This window comes from Balaenoptera physalus (assembly GCF_965194825.1).
Source record: "Balaenoptera physalus genome assembly, chromosome: 2".
NCBI classification, from domain to species: Eukaryota; Metazoa; Chordata; class Mammalia; order Artiodactyla; family Balaenopteridae; genus Balaenoptera; species Balaenoptera physalus.
The window spans coordinates 32,387,748-32,409,865 of NC_138883.1; the positions used below are offsets into that span (position 1 = coordinate 32,387,748).

At 46.6% G+C, this 22,118-nt stretch overlaps 1 protein-coding gene and 1 pseudogene across 4 annotated transcripts in view; one reads left to right on the forward strand and one right to left on the reverse strand.

Annotated features, from left to right (window-relative positions):
* SMOC1 (SPARC related modular calcium binding 1) overlaps positions 1-22,118 on the reverse strand; it is a 153,684-nt gene that overhangs the window by 47,773 nt on the left and 83,793 nt on the right. For all 3 annotated transcript variants that reach the window (XM_082451806.1, XM_082451805.1, XM_082451804.1), the window contains exons 4-5: positions 7,895-7,994; positions 5,757-5,804 (exon numbers count right to left, since the gene is read on the reverse strand). In XM_082451806.1, the coding sequence (XP_082307932.1) occupies positions 5,757-5,804; positions 7,895-7,994 (148 nt within the window). The remainder of the gene's footprint in view (positions 1-5,756; positions 5,805-7,894; positions 7,995-22,118) is intronic.
* LOC309654795 (coiled-coil domain-containing protein 115 pseudogene) lies at positions 8,875-21,997 on the forward strand (annotated as a pseudogene). Its single transcript has one exon. The product of its transcript is annotated as a coiled-coil domain-containing protein 115 pseudogene (transcript).

Sequence of the window (22,118 nt, forward strand, 5' to 3'; positions counted from 1 at the left end):
TGGGGGCACCACAAAGGTATCGGGCATAGGAATCAAGAACTTGCCGGTGGGCCATGCTTATCCCAGGAAGCCTCCTCCAAGGGTCTTTCCTTAGAGGCTCTGGCCGTGGGAGCTGCCGACCAGGGCGTTTGCAGGCGCCACCTGCCTTCCCTCCCCTGCTTCCAAGCATCCCAGCGTCTAGAGGTCTGTGCCCCTCTGGGAGGCTTCACCTCCACCCGAAGATTCCCTCTACAAGAAGAGGCTAAGAACCATTAGAATGTGAGCTCCACGAGGCGAGGGCTCTTATCATTTCACTCCTTACTGGATCCTCAGTAACTAACAAAGCTGGCACTTAGTAAGGTCTCAATGAAAACTTGTTGAATGAAAGAATAAAAGAGCCAAGTATAAAAACACTAATGGTTCCTAACAACACCAGGGACTCATTAGAATCCATGGCTAGAAGGCTTTTCCAGATCACTAAACCCCATTTCCTCTCTAGTCCTTGGAAATCAGGATACGACAAGGATTCAACTCTTCGTTTAGTATCCTCTATGCATAAACTTTCTTTTGGACACCACATAATAGGGGCTGAGATGGAGGGCGGGGGGTCAGTAGATGGAGCCCTGCTGGGTGTGTAATTAACCGTGGGTAGAGGGAGAAATGGTACATGCATGAACACTCAAGCACCCTCGCACACACCCCTTCTGCAACCGATCTCTTCAAAGCTGATATAGTGATATGCCAGGCTTGGTCCAGGGTGGCTCAGACACCAGAAAGCAGCAGTGACCTGCATGCAGAGAGGAAAAGAGCCACCTCTCATGGGCCTGGAGCTGCTTAGGCACAGTTTGTAGTAGGCACGTATCAGAATGAATGCTTCTCCACAGGGAATTCCAATGTGAGCCAAGGCCAACCCCCAGAGGTCATTAGCTGCCCAGCTCCATTCAAATCCAGCCCAGAAGCAGCTGCATAGCACAGGGAGATCAGCTCGGTGCTTTGTGACGACCTAGAGGGGTGGGATAGGGAGGATGGGAGGGAGACGCAAGAGGAAGGAGATATGGGGATATATGTATATGTATAGCTGATTCACTTTGTCATAAAGCAGAAACTAACACACCATTGTAAAGCAATTATATCCAATAAAGATGTAAATATATATATATATATATTTTTTTAAAAACCCAAAAAACAAAGAAAATAAATCCAGCCCAGGCTGGTAGGTAATCGGACTTGAGCTATCTGATGGCAAAGCTGACAGATCAATTATGGATCCAGCCTCCCCCTCTGTGCTGGGGGGAGAGAAAAAAGAGGTACGTGGGAAGAGGTTAAAGTCACGTGAACAGGGGTGACGCTCCACGTGTAGAATGCTCTGAGACAGCCAGCCTTGCACACCTCAGCCAGGTTTGAGGCAATGAAGTAAACCTCCTTCAGGTGTGCTTAACCTCCATGAGGGCGGAGGCTAGAGGCTGCTTGGTCCCCTTCATCTGGGAGACCCGCCATCCGTCATCCCTGCCCTAAGCACCTCCCTCAGCCCTGAGTGAGAGTGCTGCTAGCTCCGTCACTTGAGTGACAAAGGTCTCCAAGTTGGCACCAACCTGTAGACCAGATGTCAGGAGAGATTCTAAAAACCGAGACCCAGAGAGGGACCTTGGAGAAATAACTGTGACTCACTCTTCACTTGGAACACAGACTATGGAGTAGCCAGTGGGGGAATAAAAGAAGTTTCAGCAAATTAAAGGTAGGTTGGATTTTGGAAGTTTCGCTTCTCTCCAAGATTGGTTTGACAAACACAGAAGCCCAGGCAGAAAGTGTAAGCAGTTTGCTATTGTTTTTATTCTTCTCTCATTTTCCTTTCACTGCTCACTCCCAGACCTCTTAGAAGTAGGAAAAGAGCAAATTGCAGAAAACTCCCAATAACCCTAAATTTTCATTTGCCATCTATCGAAGCATCACCCTGGAATCTATAAGGTCCTGGGGGCTCAGGAGAAAAAGTTCCCAGAGAACTGCCAGAAATCATTGCCCAAGTGCTCTCCCACCATTCTCCCATTTAATCATTCTTCACCCGCCCCACCAACACCCCACTGGAGGCTGAGAACTTCCCTTCCACACCTCATAAGTAATGAAGCCCAGGACCAGTTCCTGACTTTGTGTTTGGTTATCCTGGAAACCTCCCAAATCACCCACATTTGTTAGTATCAAGACCCCTAAAAGAGGCACCTCAGGAAAATCCACAAGCCTTGGGGGGCCAGGAAGAGCTTCTCAGGGTAAAACCACCATCTCTAAACACATTTTGCTTCCCATCCACTTTCCTGCTTCAATGGAAACCCAAAATTCCTTTCTGTCTCTCAACTTCTGCAGCTTTCGACTGTTTTAGCAGCAGATCGTCAGAGCTCAGGGGGCTGCTGGGGGTCCCTTCCTCTCTTCTGATATTCCTCTGTGGCATCAATAAAACACATGTGGATGCACGTGTGCCCTCCACCCCCCAAAACACACACAGACCCCTTCCATCTCTCTCCAAGGGCGAGGATCGACGGAGAAGGGAGGGGCAGCAGGATGGGAGTGCCCCAGATCAATGGATATTTGAAACTCAAACACATGGCCCGGGACCTACCCTGCATGTGTTAATTACCACACATGTGCCCATAAAGGAGTCTGTGAAACACAAGGGGCCCAAAGAACAGAGCGAGGCAAGGACATTCCAAGGGATTAAGTAAATAGTCTGAAGTTCTGACCCTCCTCCCCTCCCGGAGCACATGCATCTGGGTAAGATAACCGGACCTCCCTCCCTCCGTCCCCCACTTCTCCCCTCGGGCCCACACCTGTGGACCCAGGATCAGGAGTGACCCAGACCTCCTTGCGAGCCAGACGGCTGTGACCTGCTACCGCCTGGCCTCTCTCCCTCTCCCCTGCCTCCCGCTATCTCCCTGGGCCTCTTCCCCCAGCCTCCTCCCGCTCTGCCTTTCTCCTTTTTCTCCTCCTCTCCTTTGGAGGACTGATTCCTGGCTGACAACCAGACCCTCTGTCGCACAATACGCCTTTTCATTCCTCCCCGGTGGAGAGAACTGATCCCTCCAAGCCCCATCCGTGGAGCATGTTCAAAAAGGCAAGAGGGTGGGGAGAGAAGGAGCTGGGTCCGTTCCTCCCCACCACCACCAATCCCCCCACACACACACCCAGACCCCCGGCCTCGCCCCCTTTCTGGCCGTCCTCCGGGCCTAGCATCCTTCTGGGCAGGTCTTGGGCTGCAAGCTCCGGCTCCAGGGAGATGCCTTCTAGGAGACCCCACATGTGGGCATGAGCTCAGACAACAGCCCTTTGTGTCCTCCCACCTGCTGCCCTCCGGAGCACATTCCATTCTTAAGCGGCAGCTGAAAAAGGGACCTCGGCGGGGCCGACACAGGATATTACAAATGCCCTCTCGCACCCTGTTCCCATTCAAACCCCAGCTTCCTGGACAGGTGTGGCTTCAGGTGGCCCTTCCTACAGGTGGCCCGAACCTGCTTTTCACTGCACTGCCCATGGAAGACAAACAGAAGAGATTCAACACCTCTGTGGACCCTCTGAAGTAGAAGGAAAGAGAGGCCACTGGGCAGAAGTCAAGTGTCCAGGGGCGAGTCAGCCCTAGCATGTCCCCCACCCCTCTGCCAGCCCTTTGCACCAAAGAGGAAGCCTCCACACAACCACCTAGGAGGGAGGAACCCACCGGGGTAAGGGAGCAAAGAGCTAGAAACTGCTGGAAACTTATCCCCCTGACATGAGGCTTCAGACTCTGCCCCCCTGTTCCCTGCATCATCCCTGGAGGAATTGGATTCCCCTGCCTTCTTCCAACTGGATCAGCAAGAGCCCGCCGTGACCACAGGTCTGGTTCTTATTGTTATCCACAGGGTACAAAGCCACAACAAACTGGAAAGTACAACCGGGGAAGTACTTCTCTGTGCAGTTGAAGAACCAAAATCCTCTAGTTGGTCTTTCTTGCTGCAGGTGCTTCATTCAGCATCATGCACTCAGTTCCCTTTGGTGGGGAAAGTCTGGGTGGTCCGTTTTGCATGATTGCTCTTTTTTTTCCCTACCACCAGGACCTCATGCCCAGGAATAAAGGCTATGCTCCTGAAGACTTCAGTTGCAACAAGCAAAACTGAAGGCAGCTCCCTTTTCCAACCCCAATAAATTACAGGCAGACACGCCCCTCACAGTGTTGACGATTTCAGATCCTTGCAGAAAGACACGTTCATCCCCTCTCCTCCCTTCCCTCCTAGAAGGGAACTACCAACACTTGAGGCTGTCTCCCCCTGGACGGACCTGGAAAGGTGCTTGCTCCCTTCTTTCACCCACTTACTCGTTCCTGCTCGCTGGAAGGGGAGCAGCCCATCGGGTCGCTTGGTCCATGGTTTCTAGTGGGTGGTGGTATCACCAAGCTCCACTTCCATGTCTTCTTGGAGCAACAGCATGCAGCGACAGCAGGTTCTCCAGACTCTCGGCTCCTGCGTTCAGGCAGTGGGACTCTGCCTCCTGTTCTGGTCCCCAGGGAATAAGCACTTGGGGCAAGGTCCAAGGCTTTGCCTTGGTCTCCCTGTGACTGCGGTGTAGGATAAGCCTGTACACCCCACACTGATCCTTGCATGCCCAACTCTCCACGTGGACCCTTATGAGCATGAAGTTCCCAAGGCCCAGATTCAGGTGGGAGGGCTCAAACTCAGTCGAGACCTCCGGTCTGAGTTTTACCCGAGGGCACAAAATGGGGCCTCTGAAGTGCTTGCATGTGCAATAAAACTGATACCTGTTTTCCATGCAACTACCAGCGTGTACGCTGTCCCAGAAGTAAGAAGCGGTGAATCCTAGTGTCAGCACACTGGAAACTATGGTCAGCTCATCCCAAGGACCTATTCCTCATGTCGGCTGGTCCACTAAACAGCACTCAGACAAATACCCTAGTCGGGCCGGCTGCACAATTTGTAGGGCCCAGTGCCAAGTGAAAATGCAAAGCCTTTTGTTCAAAAAGCAGGAAAAAAGGTGCCACAAAAGACACTAAAATATCAAGCCTTATCCTCTCTTCCATAGCCTCTCTCTTGACTTGTCATGATGTTTTTTAATGTTCCATTTAGCATTGTTCTAGGTAATGAAAAATGAAAATTCTAAGCATACTATGAAAGCCCTGTAGCCTGCATCACAAGAGCTATCTGCCAATGAGGCTGCAGCAGGTAGGCATAGTACACGTGTCTCTTTGCTCACACACACACTTCTTTGTCCCATTGGACTACACTTACAAAACCCAAGTTCAAAGGAAAATAATTAAGAATTTCGAGATAACAGCTGCATAAGTCACCTGCCCATGAAGCATCTAGTCTTAGTGAAAAGAATCTGGATGTGCTGGGACAATTATCAAGGAAAATCAAGGGGGAAAAAATGTTCAGATGGGTTTCCAAAATAAAAGAGTCAGGGCAGACTTGGGCATACCTGCCTTCTTTGTGCTTTTCTGTTTAATGCTGGCTACACTGGTAGCTTATTGACTGAACTTCCCAGGAACCAAGAGTCTCAGGGTCCCTTCCAGCTCTGTGCACTGCACTTGCTCACCTCTCTCAGAAATTCTGGGAGCTTGGTCCCCACCACTGTTCGAGCCTTGCTTACCTCCAGGCTTCTGGGAGGAAACACAGAATAAGAATGGGAATTTTCTGTGGGGCACTTTTAGCTTTCACCCCAGGCTCCTTCCATCTTGTCTAAGAATGCCTGCTTGGACTGGCTTTAGAAGCAAACATTTAGATAAAGCGTGAAACTCCACTCACCTTTCCTTCCTGAGTTACCCTGGCTCACGGGCTTATCGGTGACTGAACCTTGGGTGAAAGGGGAAACAAAAACACAGACGTTCAGAAAGCATCGCGGTTGGTTTCTTTCAAAGAGTTGGTAAAGCCTGATGTTATGAGCATGTGGTTATGTATATATATATATTGTATACACATCTAGGAACATTATATACAAAGTGAGTACATACATACATGTGACTGGGGTTTGTTTAACATCAATGTCACTGATATCACAGCACTGTTGAGATGAACAATGATTTCCAGGCTCCCTGGCAATAGTCTTGACCAGATTTTTACAAAATTCCACATCCACATAACTCCTTTGTTGAACATTCCACTGACTGCCCCTCACCTCCACTTCCCACCAACCCCATGTTCTGAGCCCTATCCAGCCAGGGGGGCCAACTGAAAAGAAAACCCCTCTCACTGCAAATGCAATGATTGACATCCCTTGCTGGTTAGGGCAGGAAATCGGCGATTTTCCATCTGCATTAAGTAGAAAATTGTTGGCCCAATTGTAATGAATGGGCCAAAATAGTCTGAGGCATGGAAACAATTTTCTAGATGCAGCGTGTTCCTCAAGGAGGGGGCAGTCTGGGGTTTTGGCCAAACGCTTTGCCCTGCATGTGCTTGGATGCCCTGTGCCGCCATCCAACGGTCCTGACCCGGTTGCACCTGCCTTTCCCATGACACCCAACCCCGCACATGCAGGGCACAGCCAGCTCAGGCACACCAGGGCATCTGCGGAAGTCCCCGCGACAAAAGAGAAGAAACCCATCCCAATCCGTATCCAACCCCTTCTCCGTATACTAGCTTTGTGAGAATTCAATTATATTTCCCTGCATGACTTGTTTCTAGCACATTTGTTTGCTTTAAATGAAACTTTCCAGGTCATTTGCAAGGAGGCCTCATTCCTCCCCCTCCCCACACCAACCCCAATTAAGGTTTCCAGTTTCCATGTAAACCACAAATAAAGTAAACTTTCCTTTTTGGCCTGCAAATTTTGGTTTCCTAATGTAGATACTTACTGCCCTTTCCACTCACTTTTCCCCTTATATAGCAGGGCTGGTTGAAAAATGAATAAATTGGGGGAAAAAAGGAAAACGTTAGGACAGCAGGACTGCCTTTGGAATTTCCCAGAGGTTTTAGAATAATGTTTTATACTTCGCTTGCACTTAAAAATTAAAAATAAGTAAATAAATAAAATCTCATATACACAGATTACAGAGAAATAGGAAGCAGCTGGTGGATGGGATAGGCTTTTTTTTGTTAACGTGGGCTGAGCTGCATAGTGAATTAAGGGAGTGTCTTGAAGTCCCTTACCATCTGAATGGAAGTGGGAAGTGTGAAGCTTGCCTAAATCTGTAATGCACAATCCCAGAAAACTGACCTAAGAACAAAATTTCTCTATGCCTATAAAGTCCTATGGACTCACCCAGAGGGTTGTTATAAAGCAGTGGTTCCCTAACTTGTCTTATCATGAGAACCACCTGAGAAGCTTCCTAAACATGTGGACTCCAAGTCTCCGTGACCACTGGATCCGAATACGGAAGGAGAAGCCTAGACACCTGGGTTCTGTTTGAATTCCCCAGGCACTGCTGATGACAGCCAGATTTGAGGGCCGTGGTTATGAACGTTTTCCATCACCATACATTACATTGTTCAGGGGTTGCAAACATACGGCAACGTAGACCACCACTCTCCTCTCCTGCGCCCGTGAAAGACATCACTAATTGGTTGTCACAGCCTTTGATGTTGAACTCCAATGCAGTCTTGAAATTTATCTCAATAAAGTGTGCACCCAGGGCCACTAGCAACCAAGAGCACACAAGCTACAAACTTATATGCCATGCTCTCTAGAGGTTATGGCCTTTGCCTGAGAAAAGAGCATTGAACCAGAAACTTAAACTCAAAATAAATAGATACATACACACAGACACGTACTGACCCTATCACCCAGCTGACGACAGAGCAAGCAAGTTTGGGTAGACTTCTCCCTGACCTGGAAGAGGGCTCATAACCACCACCAATCTTTCAAAAGTGCACCCACAAGATTCAGGAGACCAGCCAAGGGGTCTCTCTCCAACCCTTTTCTTTCTTCCCGCCCTTCCCTACGGTACCTGAACATACAGGAGTTTTATTCTGCACAGAAGAGCCACTGATGGGTTTCCCATCTGGGGTGACACACCAGCAGTACCCCGTGTAAGTATGGCACTGCACCTGTTCGGGGAAGTGGGAAGGGGAAAAGAACCGTAAGTCTTGGGTCACAGTATCGCCAGTCACCTCCCACCTCCTTCAAAGCATCCCCAGCATAGCGGAGAACTCGTTCACCTCTCACCCAGCATCCCTCCCCCGAGTGTCCCTTGAAGGCTGGCCAGACAACACTGATTACATTTTCTGTGTGACTCCCAGGAGCAACCATAGCAATTTACTGTTTCCTTATGACATTTAATGCTTAATCTCTTATACCGTACTCGGATACGTCCACTGTGTATCCCATCCATTTGTAAAAAATTGATTGGTGAACTAATTTGGCAAGTACAAGTTGGAATGTCACCACTGTAGGTTGATATGACCCTTCTTTAAGAAGCAGAGACAAGGGAAAAGCTTTTCTTCTTTTTCTAGCTTTTCCCAGCATCCATTCCTAGAGTCAGCCTGCCTATTGATCACATGGCTTTCTTGAGAAAAGGGCACATGTGATGGGGTTAAGGTAAAAACAAGGCCACTTGTGCCTGCAGATTCTAGTTCTAGATGCCCTGCTGCACCACTGTGTGATCTTCCTCAAGTCTCCGTGATCAGGTCCACGTTGCCTGGGAATAGTAAATAAAAATGAGGCTTTTGGCTTCATTCGGAGCAACTCTCCTTTCTCTCTCAATAGCTGTCATTCTGTCCACCTCCTCCACCCCACCCCACCATCCTTTTCCCACCCACTTTCTACACAAATCAGGGCATCATTCCCCTGCTTAAAACCCCTCGATGACTGGCCATCGTACTCAGGATGGAGATGGTGCTGATTTGCACGAGCTTGAGGGCCCCCATGATCTGCCCCCTGCCTATCCCCACAGCCTCATTCTAATCCCAGGTCTCCACACCCCCCATTCCAGCCACAAGCTGGAATGAGCCTTTGAGCCTTTGAGCCTCACAAACACATCCTAGTGTCTCATGATTCTGAACTTTTGTTTGTTCCAACTAGTCAATCTGCCCAGAATACCATTCCCCAACCCATCCCAGCCCACTCCCAAACCCTCTGTCTTCCCACCCCACTCATGATACACCTTCTCCTTAAAGTGGTCCCAGCCTCCCCACCTCCTCTCCCTCCTTCCTCCGACCCTCCACACACCCTGGTTCCCCAAATTCAGAGCCCTCATTACAATGAGCTTAACTGTTGATCTGTCTAGTCTATCATCTCCCCCATTAGACTGTGACCTCCCTAAGGCAAGGGACTGAATATTGGCTCTTTCTATATTCCAAGCATCTAGCACAATGCCTGACGTTTATTGTAGGCACTTGATGAGTTGAATAAATGCATGAATTATCATATTTCCTAAATTCTTGGTCTCCACCCATTCTAAAAATATAACAACAATTTAAACAGCCCCGCCACATTAAATGTAGACCTCAATTACAAGATGTGTGCCAATTGTACAGACATTAAATTGTGTGGAAAAGGTGCCTCTTGGGATCAAGGACACATTAGAATCGAGGATAGACAATAACAGCCTACAAATCAAGTGGTGAGGGATACAAGGGGTACAGGGGTAAAGGAGAGATTTGACAGCCTGGGTAAAATCCAGAAGTTATCAGCGAGACAGAAAAGCTACAGAAGAGGCTTCTGCTCTTGTATGGGTACCAAACATCACAGTTTTCCCCAAAACTAGTTGCTTCATTGAGACCTACCCATAGAAATCAGGATAAGAACAAGATGTAGGGCATCTTGTTCCTACCAGTAAAAAATGAGCATTTTTATTTACCTCTACTGTCCATGCAGGGAAACTGTAGTCAATGCCTTTACCCCAGGACCATGTTTCACTCCTGCTTCCTCTCGTGGAGACAGTCCATAAACCCCATGGCCATGGTTCCTACCCCAGATGCTCACCCAAGATCAATGTCCTAAGGCAGGTTAGTGCTACCTTCTGAGGAAGCCTGAGGGTGGAAGGGAAAGAAACCCAGACACACCTGGGTTTGAATCCTGGTCCGGCCAGTGACGAACTGGCATGTTACTTAGCTCTCTGAGCCCCATCTATAAAATGGGGATGACAGCGCCAAACCTGAAGGGCTGTGACAATGAAAACAGTGTGAGCCCAGTGCCTGGCACGGGCCGGTGGCCGGATACAGGATGGCTGCGGCAATGATTGCTCTCAGCTGTGTCAGAAACACCCGGCAAGCCGGCCTCCTAGCGGGCCAGAGCTCCCCTGGGAACCCCCAGAGGTTCAGGTGGGAAATACTGCTGGAAACTTGGAGTTCGCCCCTTCAGATTCTGTCCGGCCCACAGGGGATGGCTCCGAGGGATGACTCCTTGCCAGGGGCAGCATTTTAATGGGGCCTGGCTGGCTGCTTCTTCCTCCTTGGCCAATAATCACCTCTGGGGAAGCCTGTCCCTGGGGGCAGGTGGCCACGCCGACTGACCCCCGGGCCCCTTGGCTCCCACGGCCAAGGCCAGCCTCCCTTTCCGTGAGGATGGTACCCCACCCAAGTCCAGCTCCGAGGCCGCACGGAGCGCCCCTCCTCCTGGGCCTGCAGAGTCCCAGCCAAGGCTGCTGGGGACAGAAGCGCATGCCTGAGGAAGAGACTGAGCCCCAAGCTTTGTTTGGGGGGATTTAATCTGACCTCGCAGCTCGGAAGGTCCCAAGGGCCACATGCTCACTGAGAGCACCCACTGTATCCGTGTGGGCTCGGGGACACTGCCTCCCAGCCCCCGGCCAGGCGCACGGGCCCGCACACGGGCCCCTTCTCCCCAGGGCCCTCGGCATTTTGCTCAGACCAGGCCCCAAGGAGCAGACTCCAGATGACAGACTCCTCAGGCTGAAAGCTGCTTCCAAGTCCTTTAGCGTTTTATAACTGGAATTGAATGAGGAATTGTTGCCATGTTCCTCTGAGGCTTGGAATCCACCCTTATGGGCACACCTGCCCCAGGTGTGCTGCAGGAGAAGGAACAACAGTGAACAAAAGAAGACCCAGAGGACCCAGGCAGGGTCTCTGCCTGCAGGAAGTGCTGGGAGTGCCCAGCAAGGTCACTTCCCTTTGCTGAAGGAGCCCTGAGTGAATGGACCCATGGCTCTCAATTGAGAGGTTGTTTGTAAGTTGTCTTGGGGAGTTTCCAAGATGTCTTCTTGAAGAAAAAGAAGTTACACGGAGACGGAAAGCAATGGTCACGGAGTCAGACTGCAGCCCACCTTCCTTAACTAACCAGCTCTGCCACTTCATTTTAACTTAACCACTGAACTTTCCAGTCCTCTGCAGCCTTGGAAAGGTTCACAGTCCAACCAAGCTTCAGACTGTCCATGACTATTTAAAAAGGGGGAGATAATAATACCTACCTCACTCAGTTGCTGGGAGGATTAAACTAGATAATGTAAATATAGCACTCAGTTCACATGGTAAGTGCCCAGTTAAACTTAGCTATTTATTTTTATTATCATTATGTTATTTTTTAGCCAACTCTCTGTACACTCAAGAAAAGCACAGACAAATTCTCTGGTAGAAACTAAAGAACATTCTATTCTGACCAGCCCCAAGGGAAGGGGCGATCTGAAATCAGCAAAAAGTGTGAACAAGTTTGAGTAAAGGAAGGGAGAGCTTGTTTTTCATATAGAAATAGTTCTGTTACTGTCAGATGAGAGAAGTCAGGTTTCTTGCAGAAAAGCAATCAGGATGTAAATTCTATGGAATCGATGGTTTATATATACATGATCAAGAGGTAAATCCTACCTAGTTCCACATTCTCCCTTGCAAATGTATTTATTCTTTTAAATTAGTAAGTAATCCCCTTTGCTCTATCTCTGCCCCACAGCCCACACACCAGCCTCAAATTAATCAACTTTCAGACTTAATCTATGTGAAAAGCATGGGCCAAGGGGAACTGACAAGACAATTGACTATTTCTAGTGTCTAGCATCTAGTGCAGTTTTCAAATCTCAGTGTTGTTCTAGCCACAAAGGTACAGATACAAACCGTGGCGTTTGTTCCTACCCCACTCTGGAATATTCTGGGAAGGCTAAAAGGTAAATTGATGGGTCTTCCTTAAGAGACAAAAAGTGTTTTTACATCAACCTAAGTGAGATTACTCTCTGGTTATACTGTAACTACGCTGTGGATATATATCTGGTACTCCTAAAGGTGCTTTAAAAACAGTGTATTCTTAGGTAGGTAAATTTCATCTCTGACTCATATACTTAAATATTTTTGGCAAGAAGCCCTTTGCAAAAACAGCCCAGTGGTGTACTTCAGGTCAACCTTTCTGTCCAAATTAAGGCAAATCTGAAATTATTTTAAGCCTGTTACATTAGGTCAGCTTGTGGACACCTGGAAGAACGTGCGAGGCTAGCACTCCCAGTGAGTGCAGTTGAGTGACTGATGAGCAGAGAAGAACAGAGCAAACACCAGCTCACAGGGCAAAGCCAATGGGGCTTTGGAGGAAAGCCAATGGAGGAAAGCAGGAGAAAAGCAAGGGAGACAATGGACCATGTAGAGAGACAAGGATCACTCAGGTGCCACGCCCCAAATGGAAAACAACACCTTCTACATTTACAATGACTTTTCAATCACCACCACGACAGACACATTATCTCTTTTGGGTCTCAAGGTCACCCAGTGTGCAAATCTTTCCTGGGAGAGGTACAGGGAGCAGAGGTTATTTGTTCAAATGTTACAGCTAGTTCGTAACAGCACAGGAATTCAGATACCGATCTCCAAGCTCTCATAAAATTTCAGAATTGACAGAGCTGGAAAAAGCCTTAGGGATCACCAGTCTCATCCAAACGCTTTACAAATGAGGAAACTGAGACTCAGAGACAAGAGAGGTAGCGTGATGGCCAGGACCTAGTCCTGGCAGACAGAAGTCCCCCCAGACCTGGAAGGGAGATGAAGAAAGGCCTGGGTCCCAGTGCTGGTGTCTGAGGGAACTGTCTTTGTGCCCTGTAATTCTCTGGCAGATGGAACTCTTTTGGGGGAGAGGGAGAGGAGGTAAGATAAATATTCAACTCAAGAGTCTTTTGCTCCAGTTTGAGTGAGAGGCCGTATCTGGAGTAGTTCAGATGATAGCATGGGGGCCTCTGCTGTGCCCCCTGGCCAGCCTGCTTTCTTCTGGCTGTTCTTGGGGGGCTTCTCGGACAGGGGTCAGACCTTGCATCCTAAAGTAGCTTCTTTGTTGTTGGACTTTTGCTGTTTTTCCTACCAGCTTCCCTAGGAGAACAGTCTCCCTTGTGTGTGCCCACTTCCTTCCCTTCTCCTGGAATGTGAAGCTGCTCTTCCTCCACCTTTACGTCTGTCACTTTGATACAGTGATGAATGCAGTTGGTGTCCTATTGGGTGTGACTAGGAATTATTGGAGATGAAAGGGTTCTCTAGCCAAATAACTTTGGAATATTGGGTCAAATAAAATTAAAAGATTTCTTGACTGCAGAACTTCTCAGAGCCTTAAATCAGTTCATGATTCAGCTCTAAGAGGAAGATATCATTTGCAGCAATTCATAAACTCAATTAACTGTGGGACCCTCCCTTAACTTTGTGTGGGTGAAACCGAATCCCTCCAACACTGAGTTTATTATTTTTAACCTCTCTATCTAAAGCGTTATTCCCTTTCTTGTCCCACCCTTGTTCCCCTCAGGATTGAGGAGTATCAAAGAAAAGGGGGAAACCAAGCAGGACCCTGTGGGGCCCTTCCAGGTACCAAAGCCCCATTTCTTATTTGTAGAAAACTACACTAAACTAAAGGCTTTAGTCTCCTAGGCCTTCCCTGAGTTCCAAAGAGCAGACTCAAGCAGTTACTAATTAGGGGAGTGAGAGAGTACAGAAACAAAGGAAAAGTAGTCAAGCAAGAAAAGTAATGATAGCTTAAACGATACTTCAATGATTGTAAAACAGAGTCCTAGTTCCTCCTCAAGGGATATACATAACAATCTGACACAAATCTTTGAGTTGTTCTGCAGAAACTAAGACCCCTCCACCCAGGTGGAGGATGGTGACTACAAGCTGAATAGAAGCATGTGGACCCCAGACTGGTTGGAACCAGAAGGTTGCTGATTAAGATCCTGAAACATCACCCTGTTACCTCACCACCAACCAATCAGAAGAAATTCCATGAGCTGCAAGCCTCACCCCAAATGTTGCCTTTAAAAACCCTTCCCTGAAAGCTGTCAGGAAGTTCAGATCTTTTGAGCGTGAGCTGCCCGTTCTCTTTGCTTGGCACCCTGCAATAAATGCTCTACTTTCCTTCACCATAACCTGGTGTCAGTGGATTGGCTTTGCTGCACATGGGTGAGGGCAACTGGACCCAAGTTTGGTTTGGTAACACAGGGAGCATTACATGGTAGTACTAGTGTTTTCTGAAACATGATTTTTTTCAAAAAAGAAAGAAAGAAAAAGAAAACAAAAAGCAGTATAATGAAGTGCAGGACCTTGCTATATTTCTCTGCTTTTCCCAGTCATACTTTCTCACTATCCAGGTATCAGGCTTTCATTTAGTTTACTCTTTTTTGAAACAATTTTCTTCTGGCAAATCCCCACCTCCTTTTCTATAATGCTTTCTCATGCTCTATCTATTAAGAAATCCATCCTGGGGCTTCCCTGGTGGCACAGTGGCTGGGAATCTGCCTACCAATGCAGGGGACACGGGTTCGAGCCCTGGTCTGGGAAGATTCCACATGCCACAGAGCAACTAGGCCCATGAGCCACAACTACTGAGCCTGCACGTCTGGAGCTTGTGCTCCGCAACAAGAGAAGCCGCGACAGTGAGAGGCCCGCGCACTGCAATGAAGAGTGGCCCCCGCTCGCTGCAACTAGAGAAAGCCCTCGCACAGAAACGAAGACCCAACACAGCCAAAAATAAATTAATTAAAAAAAAAAAAAAGAAGAAATCCATCCTGAATTGCCTTAGACCTTCATTGACAACTGGGATCCCCTCCAAGGCACCTCTACCCTGTGCCTATATCACCCCATTCCCACCCCTTTTCTTTGCACTTCTTTTGTAAAATAGAAAAATGTGAACCATATGCAAAGGGACAGGCTTGATTCAGCATTCTTCTAGCAACTATCAAACTTGTAATGAAATGACTACTATCATGTACAGGAACATTTCCTAGCGGGAAAAAGTTGAACTAAAAGCAGAAGGCATGTGGCTATTTCTCTAACTCTCCTTGGCAGTGGGAGTATGAGACCTTTTTTTTTTTTTTCTTTATAATCTTCCAGTTGCTCCAAATCGGTTAGTAGGTTTTTCAGATTAAGTTAATGCACAGTGATAGTTAAGCATCTTGCAGTAGATCCACCCAATAACTTTGTTTCAGGGCAGTATTTTTAGCAGGCACATTTTCCTTTTGTCTGCATACTCTATAGGACCTCTAAGAAATTGTTTTTCCACGGGTGCCATGTACCCTGGCTGGATGACTGAGTCCCCGGGCCATCTGAGGTTGCCACTCATCCCCCTAGAACCTCTCTCTCCATCAGAAGCTGCAGGAGAACATTGTTTATTGCGTTCACAGTAAGATTTACCTGGAGGGCTTATGAAAACAGATTCCTGGGTCCCACCTACAGAATTTCTGGATTCATTAGTTCTGGGGTCATCTGGATAACATGCATTTCTAAGAAGTCCCCAAGTGATGCTGCTGCTGGTTCAGGGACCACAGTCCAAGAACCAGTGTTTTAAAAGACACTTCGTCGCTCCATCCTTTCTGGCATTTATCATGAACTACTCAAGAAACAAATACTTTTCTAGGTGGGAATTTGGGAGCAAGGGGCCTTGGGATAATACTTCTCTCCAAAGTTTTTCTGTTCCAGTTGTTCTGATGACATGTGGTCTTTTAATTCATGGCTCTAGTGATTCGTGGCATTAAATCTTCTGGGTGATTTCACACATGGAAGAAAGTTTGATTGCAGTGAGACGAGCAGGGGAGACAGGAGGGATGGTGTAATCCTTTTGGTCTGGCTAGCATGAGCTGTTTCTCCCTCTGTTTAGAAGAGGTTATCCCACAAACGTCCCCCTCATCTTTAGTCAGGTTTGGCTGAGAAGCAACAGGATGCAGAAGAAAAAAACATGGCTTTGGAGTCAAAATGAGCTGGGTTTAAATACCATCTCTGTGTAAATTTGGCAAAGTCACTTAACCTCTCTGAGCCTATTTATGAAATAAGGCTAATGGTGCCTACCTTGAAGGTTACTGAGAAGACAAAATGAGACAAGATACATAAAGCATCTAAAATAGTGTCAGGTGTAGAGTATGTACTCAGCACAAGCAGATTTCATCCCTTTCCCCTTCCGTTTTACAGAGAGGATGTAGGTTGTAGCTTCAAAGCACTGCTATTCTTGCTGGCTGTAGACACTGTCTCCTGCTCTATGCCAAGTCTAGGGAGGACTGTCTGCTGGGGAATGAGGGATTTTCCTTTTAGAGTATTTGCCTCGTCCTCCAGATTTTAATGGAGAAGATGCAAGGAAGGAAGATAATCCCTCAATTTCAAATCCTCTTAAATGTGGGAGTCCTTGTTGACTATGTTTTTTATGAGTCGATGGTGTAATGTGGCTGCCAACGTGATATTAGTCAAGCAGTAGTGTGTTTAGAACAAGAGATAATCCCATTCTTCCCCAAGCTGTTTATGACCACATCTGAAATACTGTGTCCAGTTTGGGGAAGGACACTCTATAAGGGGCACCTTAGCAAACTGAATTAAGAGGAAAGAGGCCAGGAGGAAAGAGAGACATAAAACCCTGTGATACGGGAATGAGCGATAGAACTAAAGATCTTTGCCAGGGTGAAAAGAAATATTTGTTGGCTATAAGACAGGATTTCACAAGGACATAATGGTGTCTGTCTTCAGATCTTTCTGTGGAAAGTGTGATTTCTGTGGATTCTGTAAGTTCCTTAGCTAGAATGGGGGTCATCTGTTGGAAATTACAACTTTCAAGTCAATGTAGGGAAGGAATTTCCAACTAAATTGTCCCAAAATGCATTATGTCGTCATTGGTGGTAATAAGTTTCCTGTCTTTGGTGGCAATCAAGCAGAAGATAGATGACTGCTTGGTGAGAGATTGTCCCTGGATGTGGTGGGGCAGGGAGATGAAGGAGATGAACCAGATACATCTGAGGTCCCCTTTGACCCAAAAGTTCTGTGATTCTACAACTGTGCCCTAAGTTGAACTTTCACTGGTTAAGAGTAAGGTGGAAATTTATGAACTGGTACCTAATTGTCAGTGTTAGGACCATTTTTCCAAATACATGAGGAAAAACATTTTTTTGTATTTTCCAAAAAGTGCGAACACCATCCCCTCCAACACACACATAAAGGTATTTTTAAAAATCTTAGTGTTAGGGTTTCAGGGACACAAAGAACTTCATTTTCTTGACTTCTGCCCTCTGATTTGGTGCCTAGAATGGCCCAGGTTTTGTAAACAGCAAATATGACACCTCTTGTTCGTTCACTTCTATTTCCATTTCAGGGGGAAGATATCAAATACGTTTTTACATTTTAAAAATATCCAATGGGGGGACCTTCAAGATGGTGGAGGAGTAAGATGTGAAGATCACCTTCCTCCTCACAAATACATCAAAAATACATCTACATGTGGAACAACTCCTGCAGAACACCTACTGAACGCTGGCAGAAGACCTCAGACTTCCCAAAAGGCAAGAAACTCCCCACGTACCTGGGTAGGGCAAAAGAAAAAAGAAAAAACAGAGACAAAAGAATAGGGACGGGACCTGCACCAGTGGGAGGGAGCCGTGAAGGAGGAAAGGTTTCCACACACCAGGAAGCCCCTTCGTGGGCGGAGACTGTGGGTGGCAGAGATGGGGAGCTGCGGAGCCATGGAGGAGAGCGCAGCCACAGGGGTGGGGAAGGCAAAGCAGAGAGATTCCTGCACAGAGGATCGGTGCCGACCAGCACTCACCAGCCCGAGAGGCTTGTCTGCTCCCCTGCCGGGGCGGGCGGGGGCTGGGAGCTGAGGCTCAGGCTTCGGTCAGATCCCAGGGAGAGGACTGGGGTTGGCTGCGTGAACACAGCCTGAAGGGGGCTAGTGTGCCACAGCTAGCCGGGAGGGAGTCCGGGAAAAAGTCTGGACCTGTCTAAGAGGCAAGAGACCCTTGTTTTGCAGTGCGTGAGGAGAGGGGATTCAGAGCACCGCCTAAAAGCTCCAGAGACAGGTGCGAGCCACGGCTATTGGTGCGGATGCCAGAGACGGGCATGAAACGCTAAGGCTGCTGCTGCCGCCACCAAGAAGCGGCCACTTCTTTTTCTTTCAGTATAGTTTTTAGCGCTTGTTATTATTGGTGGATTGGTTTTTTGGTTTGGTTGTTTTCTTCTTTCTTTTATTTTGTTTTTTCTTTTTTTCTATTACTTTTTAATTCTTTTATTTTTAATAATAATTTTTTTATTTTTTATTTTAATAACTTTATTTTATTTTATTTTATTTTATTCTTTCTTTCTTTCTTTCTTTCTTTCTTTCTTTTTTTCTCCCTTTTCTTCTGAGCTGTGTGGCTGACAGGGTCTTGGTGCTCCGGCCGGGTGTCAGCCCTGAGCCTCTGAGGTGGGAGAGCCGAGATCAGGACATTGGTCCCAGAGACCTCCCAGCCCCATATAATATCAAATGGCAAAAGCTCTCCCAGAGATCTCCATCTCAACGCTAAGACCCAGCTCCACTCAGTGACCAGTAAGCTACAGTGCTGGACACCCTATGCCAAACAACTAGCAAGACAGGAAAACAAACCCACCCATTAGCAGAGAGGCTGCCTAAGATCATAGTAAGTTCACAGACACCCCAAAACACACCACCGGACTCGGTCCTGCCCACCAGAAAGACAAAATCCAGCCTCATCCACCAGAACACAGACACCAGTCCCCTCCACCAGGAAGCCTACAAAACCCACTGAACCAACCTTACCCACTGGGGGCAGACACCAAAAACTACGGGAACTACGAACCTGCAGCCTGTGAAAAGGAGACCCCAAACACAGTAAGATAAGCAAAATGAGAAGACAGAGAAACACACAGCAGATGAAGGAGCAAGGTAAAAACCCATCAGACCAAACAAATGAGGGGGAAATAGGCAGTCTACCTGAAAAAGAATTCAGAGTAATGATAGTAAAGATGATCCAAAATCTTGGAAATAGAATGGAGAAAAAACAAGAAACGTTTAATAAGGACCTAGAAGAACTAAAGAGAAAACAAAAAATGATGAACAACACAATAGATGAAATTAAAAATTCTCTAGAAGGAATTAATAGCAGAATCACTGAGGCAGAAGACCAGATAAGTGACCTGGAAGATAAAATAGTGGAAATAACTACCACAGAGCAGAATAAAAAAAAAGAGTGAAAAGAGGAATGTGTGTGGAGCCCATGGCGGTGCGGGATCTGCGAGCCGAGCTGGACTCGCTTCTCCTGCAGCTGCTCAGGGACCTGGAGGAACTGGAGGCAAAGAGGGTGGCACTGAACGCCCGGGTGGAGGGCTGGCTCTCACTCTCCAAAGCTTGCTATGCCATGGGTGCCAAGTCGGTAGGGCCTCTGCAGTATGCCTCCCACATGGAGCCCCAGGTCGGCGTCTGCACCAGCGAGGCCCAGGATGGACTCCAGAAGTTCTGGATGGTGAGAGCCGGCACCCAGACTCCAGAGGAGGTGGGACCCCGCAAGGCAGTTCTGTGCAGGCACAAGGGCCTCACGAGGACCCCAGAGCCAGACCCCTCTGCACCTCCCCAGGACCCTCTGAACTGGTTTGGAATCCTGGTTCTTCACAGTTTACGGCAAGCTCGAGCCAGCTTCTGGGAGGGTATGCAGCTGGCTGCAGACATGGCCAGCCTTCAGATCCGCATTGACTGGGGTCGAAGTCAGCTCCAGGGGCTGCAGGAGAAACTCAAGCAGTGGAGCCCGGCGCTCCCTGACCTGCCACCACAGAAGCAAGGCAGTGAGCACAGCTGTTCTTTGACGTGGCTGCATTATCTCAGGCCTTCTCCCTTCACAGATTGCCCCGCACCCCAGCTGTTTCTCCCTCCTTGATACTTCTCTGGTCTGCATGTTTCCAACTTTATTAGATGGGGAAGTTTGAAGAGGCAAAGTGAGTAATGTTGAAAGTCACTACTATGAAACCACTTCTAGACTTGTGTTGTCTCAGGACATATTCATGTCGGGGAGGCACAAACCTGTTAGATTAGTTCATATCACTGAACAACTGTAACAACCTGATGCATAAATCAGCTGTGATTTTTCATTAAAGGATGAAATATTGCACAGCTAGTGGCAGGGAAGGACAAGAAGTAGGTGCTTCAGTTTCACTATATCCTTAAAAGTGATTTTGATGGAGGAAAAAACCATACACAGCTAACAGATCAGGACAGAATGATTCCTCATCGATAAAACACACACACACCCGAGTAGATGGGCAGCACTTGGCAGGTTTTAAGCCAGAAAGTAAAAAGGATCGGACCTAGATTTTCAAGGGAAATCTTTCAAGAGACCATTCAGGTTTATAAAACCTGCCATTATCTTTCCAAGGGTGAGTCTTTTAATTTGTTGAAGGGCCAGGAACCCTGTGTCAATTCATTTTCCTACTGGCTTGTTGATAATTTTAGCAGTTTCTAGGAGCTAATTGTTATGTTTGGTGGATGTTAGTTTTCTGTTCATAATACGAGATGTAAATTGTTTTACCCAGTTTGTCTTTTAACTTTGCTTATGGTGGTTTAAAAAAAAAAAAGTTTTATTATAAAATAAAATACATTATATTAAACTGCAAAAAAAAAAAAAAGGAAAGAATTGAGGACAGTCTCAGAGACTTCTGGGACAACATTAAACACACCAACATTCGAATTATACCAGTACCAGAAGAAGAAGAGAAAGAGAAAGGGACTGAGAAAATATTTGAAGAGATTATAGTTGAAAACTTCCCTAATATGGGAAAGGAAATGGTCACTCAAGTCTAGGAAGCGCAGAGAGTCCCATACAGGATAAATCCAAGGAGAAACACGCCAAGACACATATTAATCAAACTATCAAAAATTATATACAAAGAAAAAATGTTAAAAGCAGCAAGGGAAAAGCAACAAATAAGATACAAGGGAATCCCCATAAGGTTAACAACTGATCTTTCAGCAGAAACTCTACAAGCCAGAAGGGAGTGGCAGGACATATTTAAAGTGATGAAAGGGAAAAACCAACAACCAAGATTACTCTACCCAGCGAGGATCTCATTCAGATTCGACAGAGAAATTAAAACCTTTACAGACAAGCGAAGCTAAGAGAATGCAGCACCACCAAACCAGCTTTACAACAAATGCTGAAGGAACTTCTCTAGGCAGGAAACACAAGAGAAGGAAAAGACCTACAATAACAAACCCAAAACAATTAAGAAAATGGTAATAAGAACATACATATCGATAACTACCTTAAATGTAAATGGATTAAATGCTCCCACCAAAAGACACAGACTGGCTGAATGGATACAAAAACAAGACCTATATGTATGGTGTCTACAAGAGACCCATTTCAAACCTCGGGACACATACAAACTGAAAGTGAGGGGATGGAAAAGGATATTCCATGCAAATGGAAATCAAAATAATGCTGGAGTAGCAATTCTCATATCAGGCAAAATAGACTTTAAAACAAAGACTATTACAAGAGACAAAGAAGGACACTACATAATGATCAAGGAGTCAATCCAAGAAGAAGATATAACAATTGTAAATATTAATGCACCCAACATAGGAGCACCTCAATACATAAAGCAAATACTAACAGCTATAAAAGGGGAAATCGACAGTAACACAATCATAGTAGGGGACTTTAATACCACACTTTCACCAATGGACAGATCATCCAAAATGAAAATAAATAAGGAAACACAAGCTTTAGATGATACACTAAACGAGGTAGAGTTAATTGATATTTATAGGACATTCCATCCAAACACAACAGAATACACTTTCTTTTCAAGTACTCATGGAACATTCTCCAGGATAGATCATATCCTGGGTCACAAATCAAGCCTTGGTAAATTTAAGAAAATTGAAATCGTATCAAGTATCTTTCTGACAACAACACTATGAGACTAGATATCAATTACAGGAAAAAATCTGTAAAAAAATACAAACAAACACATGGAGGCTAAACAATACACTAATTAATAACCAAGAGATCACTGAAGAAATCAAAG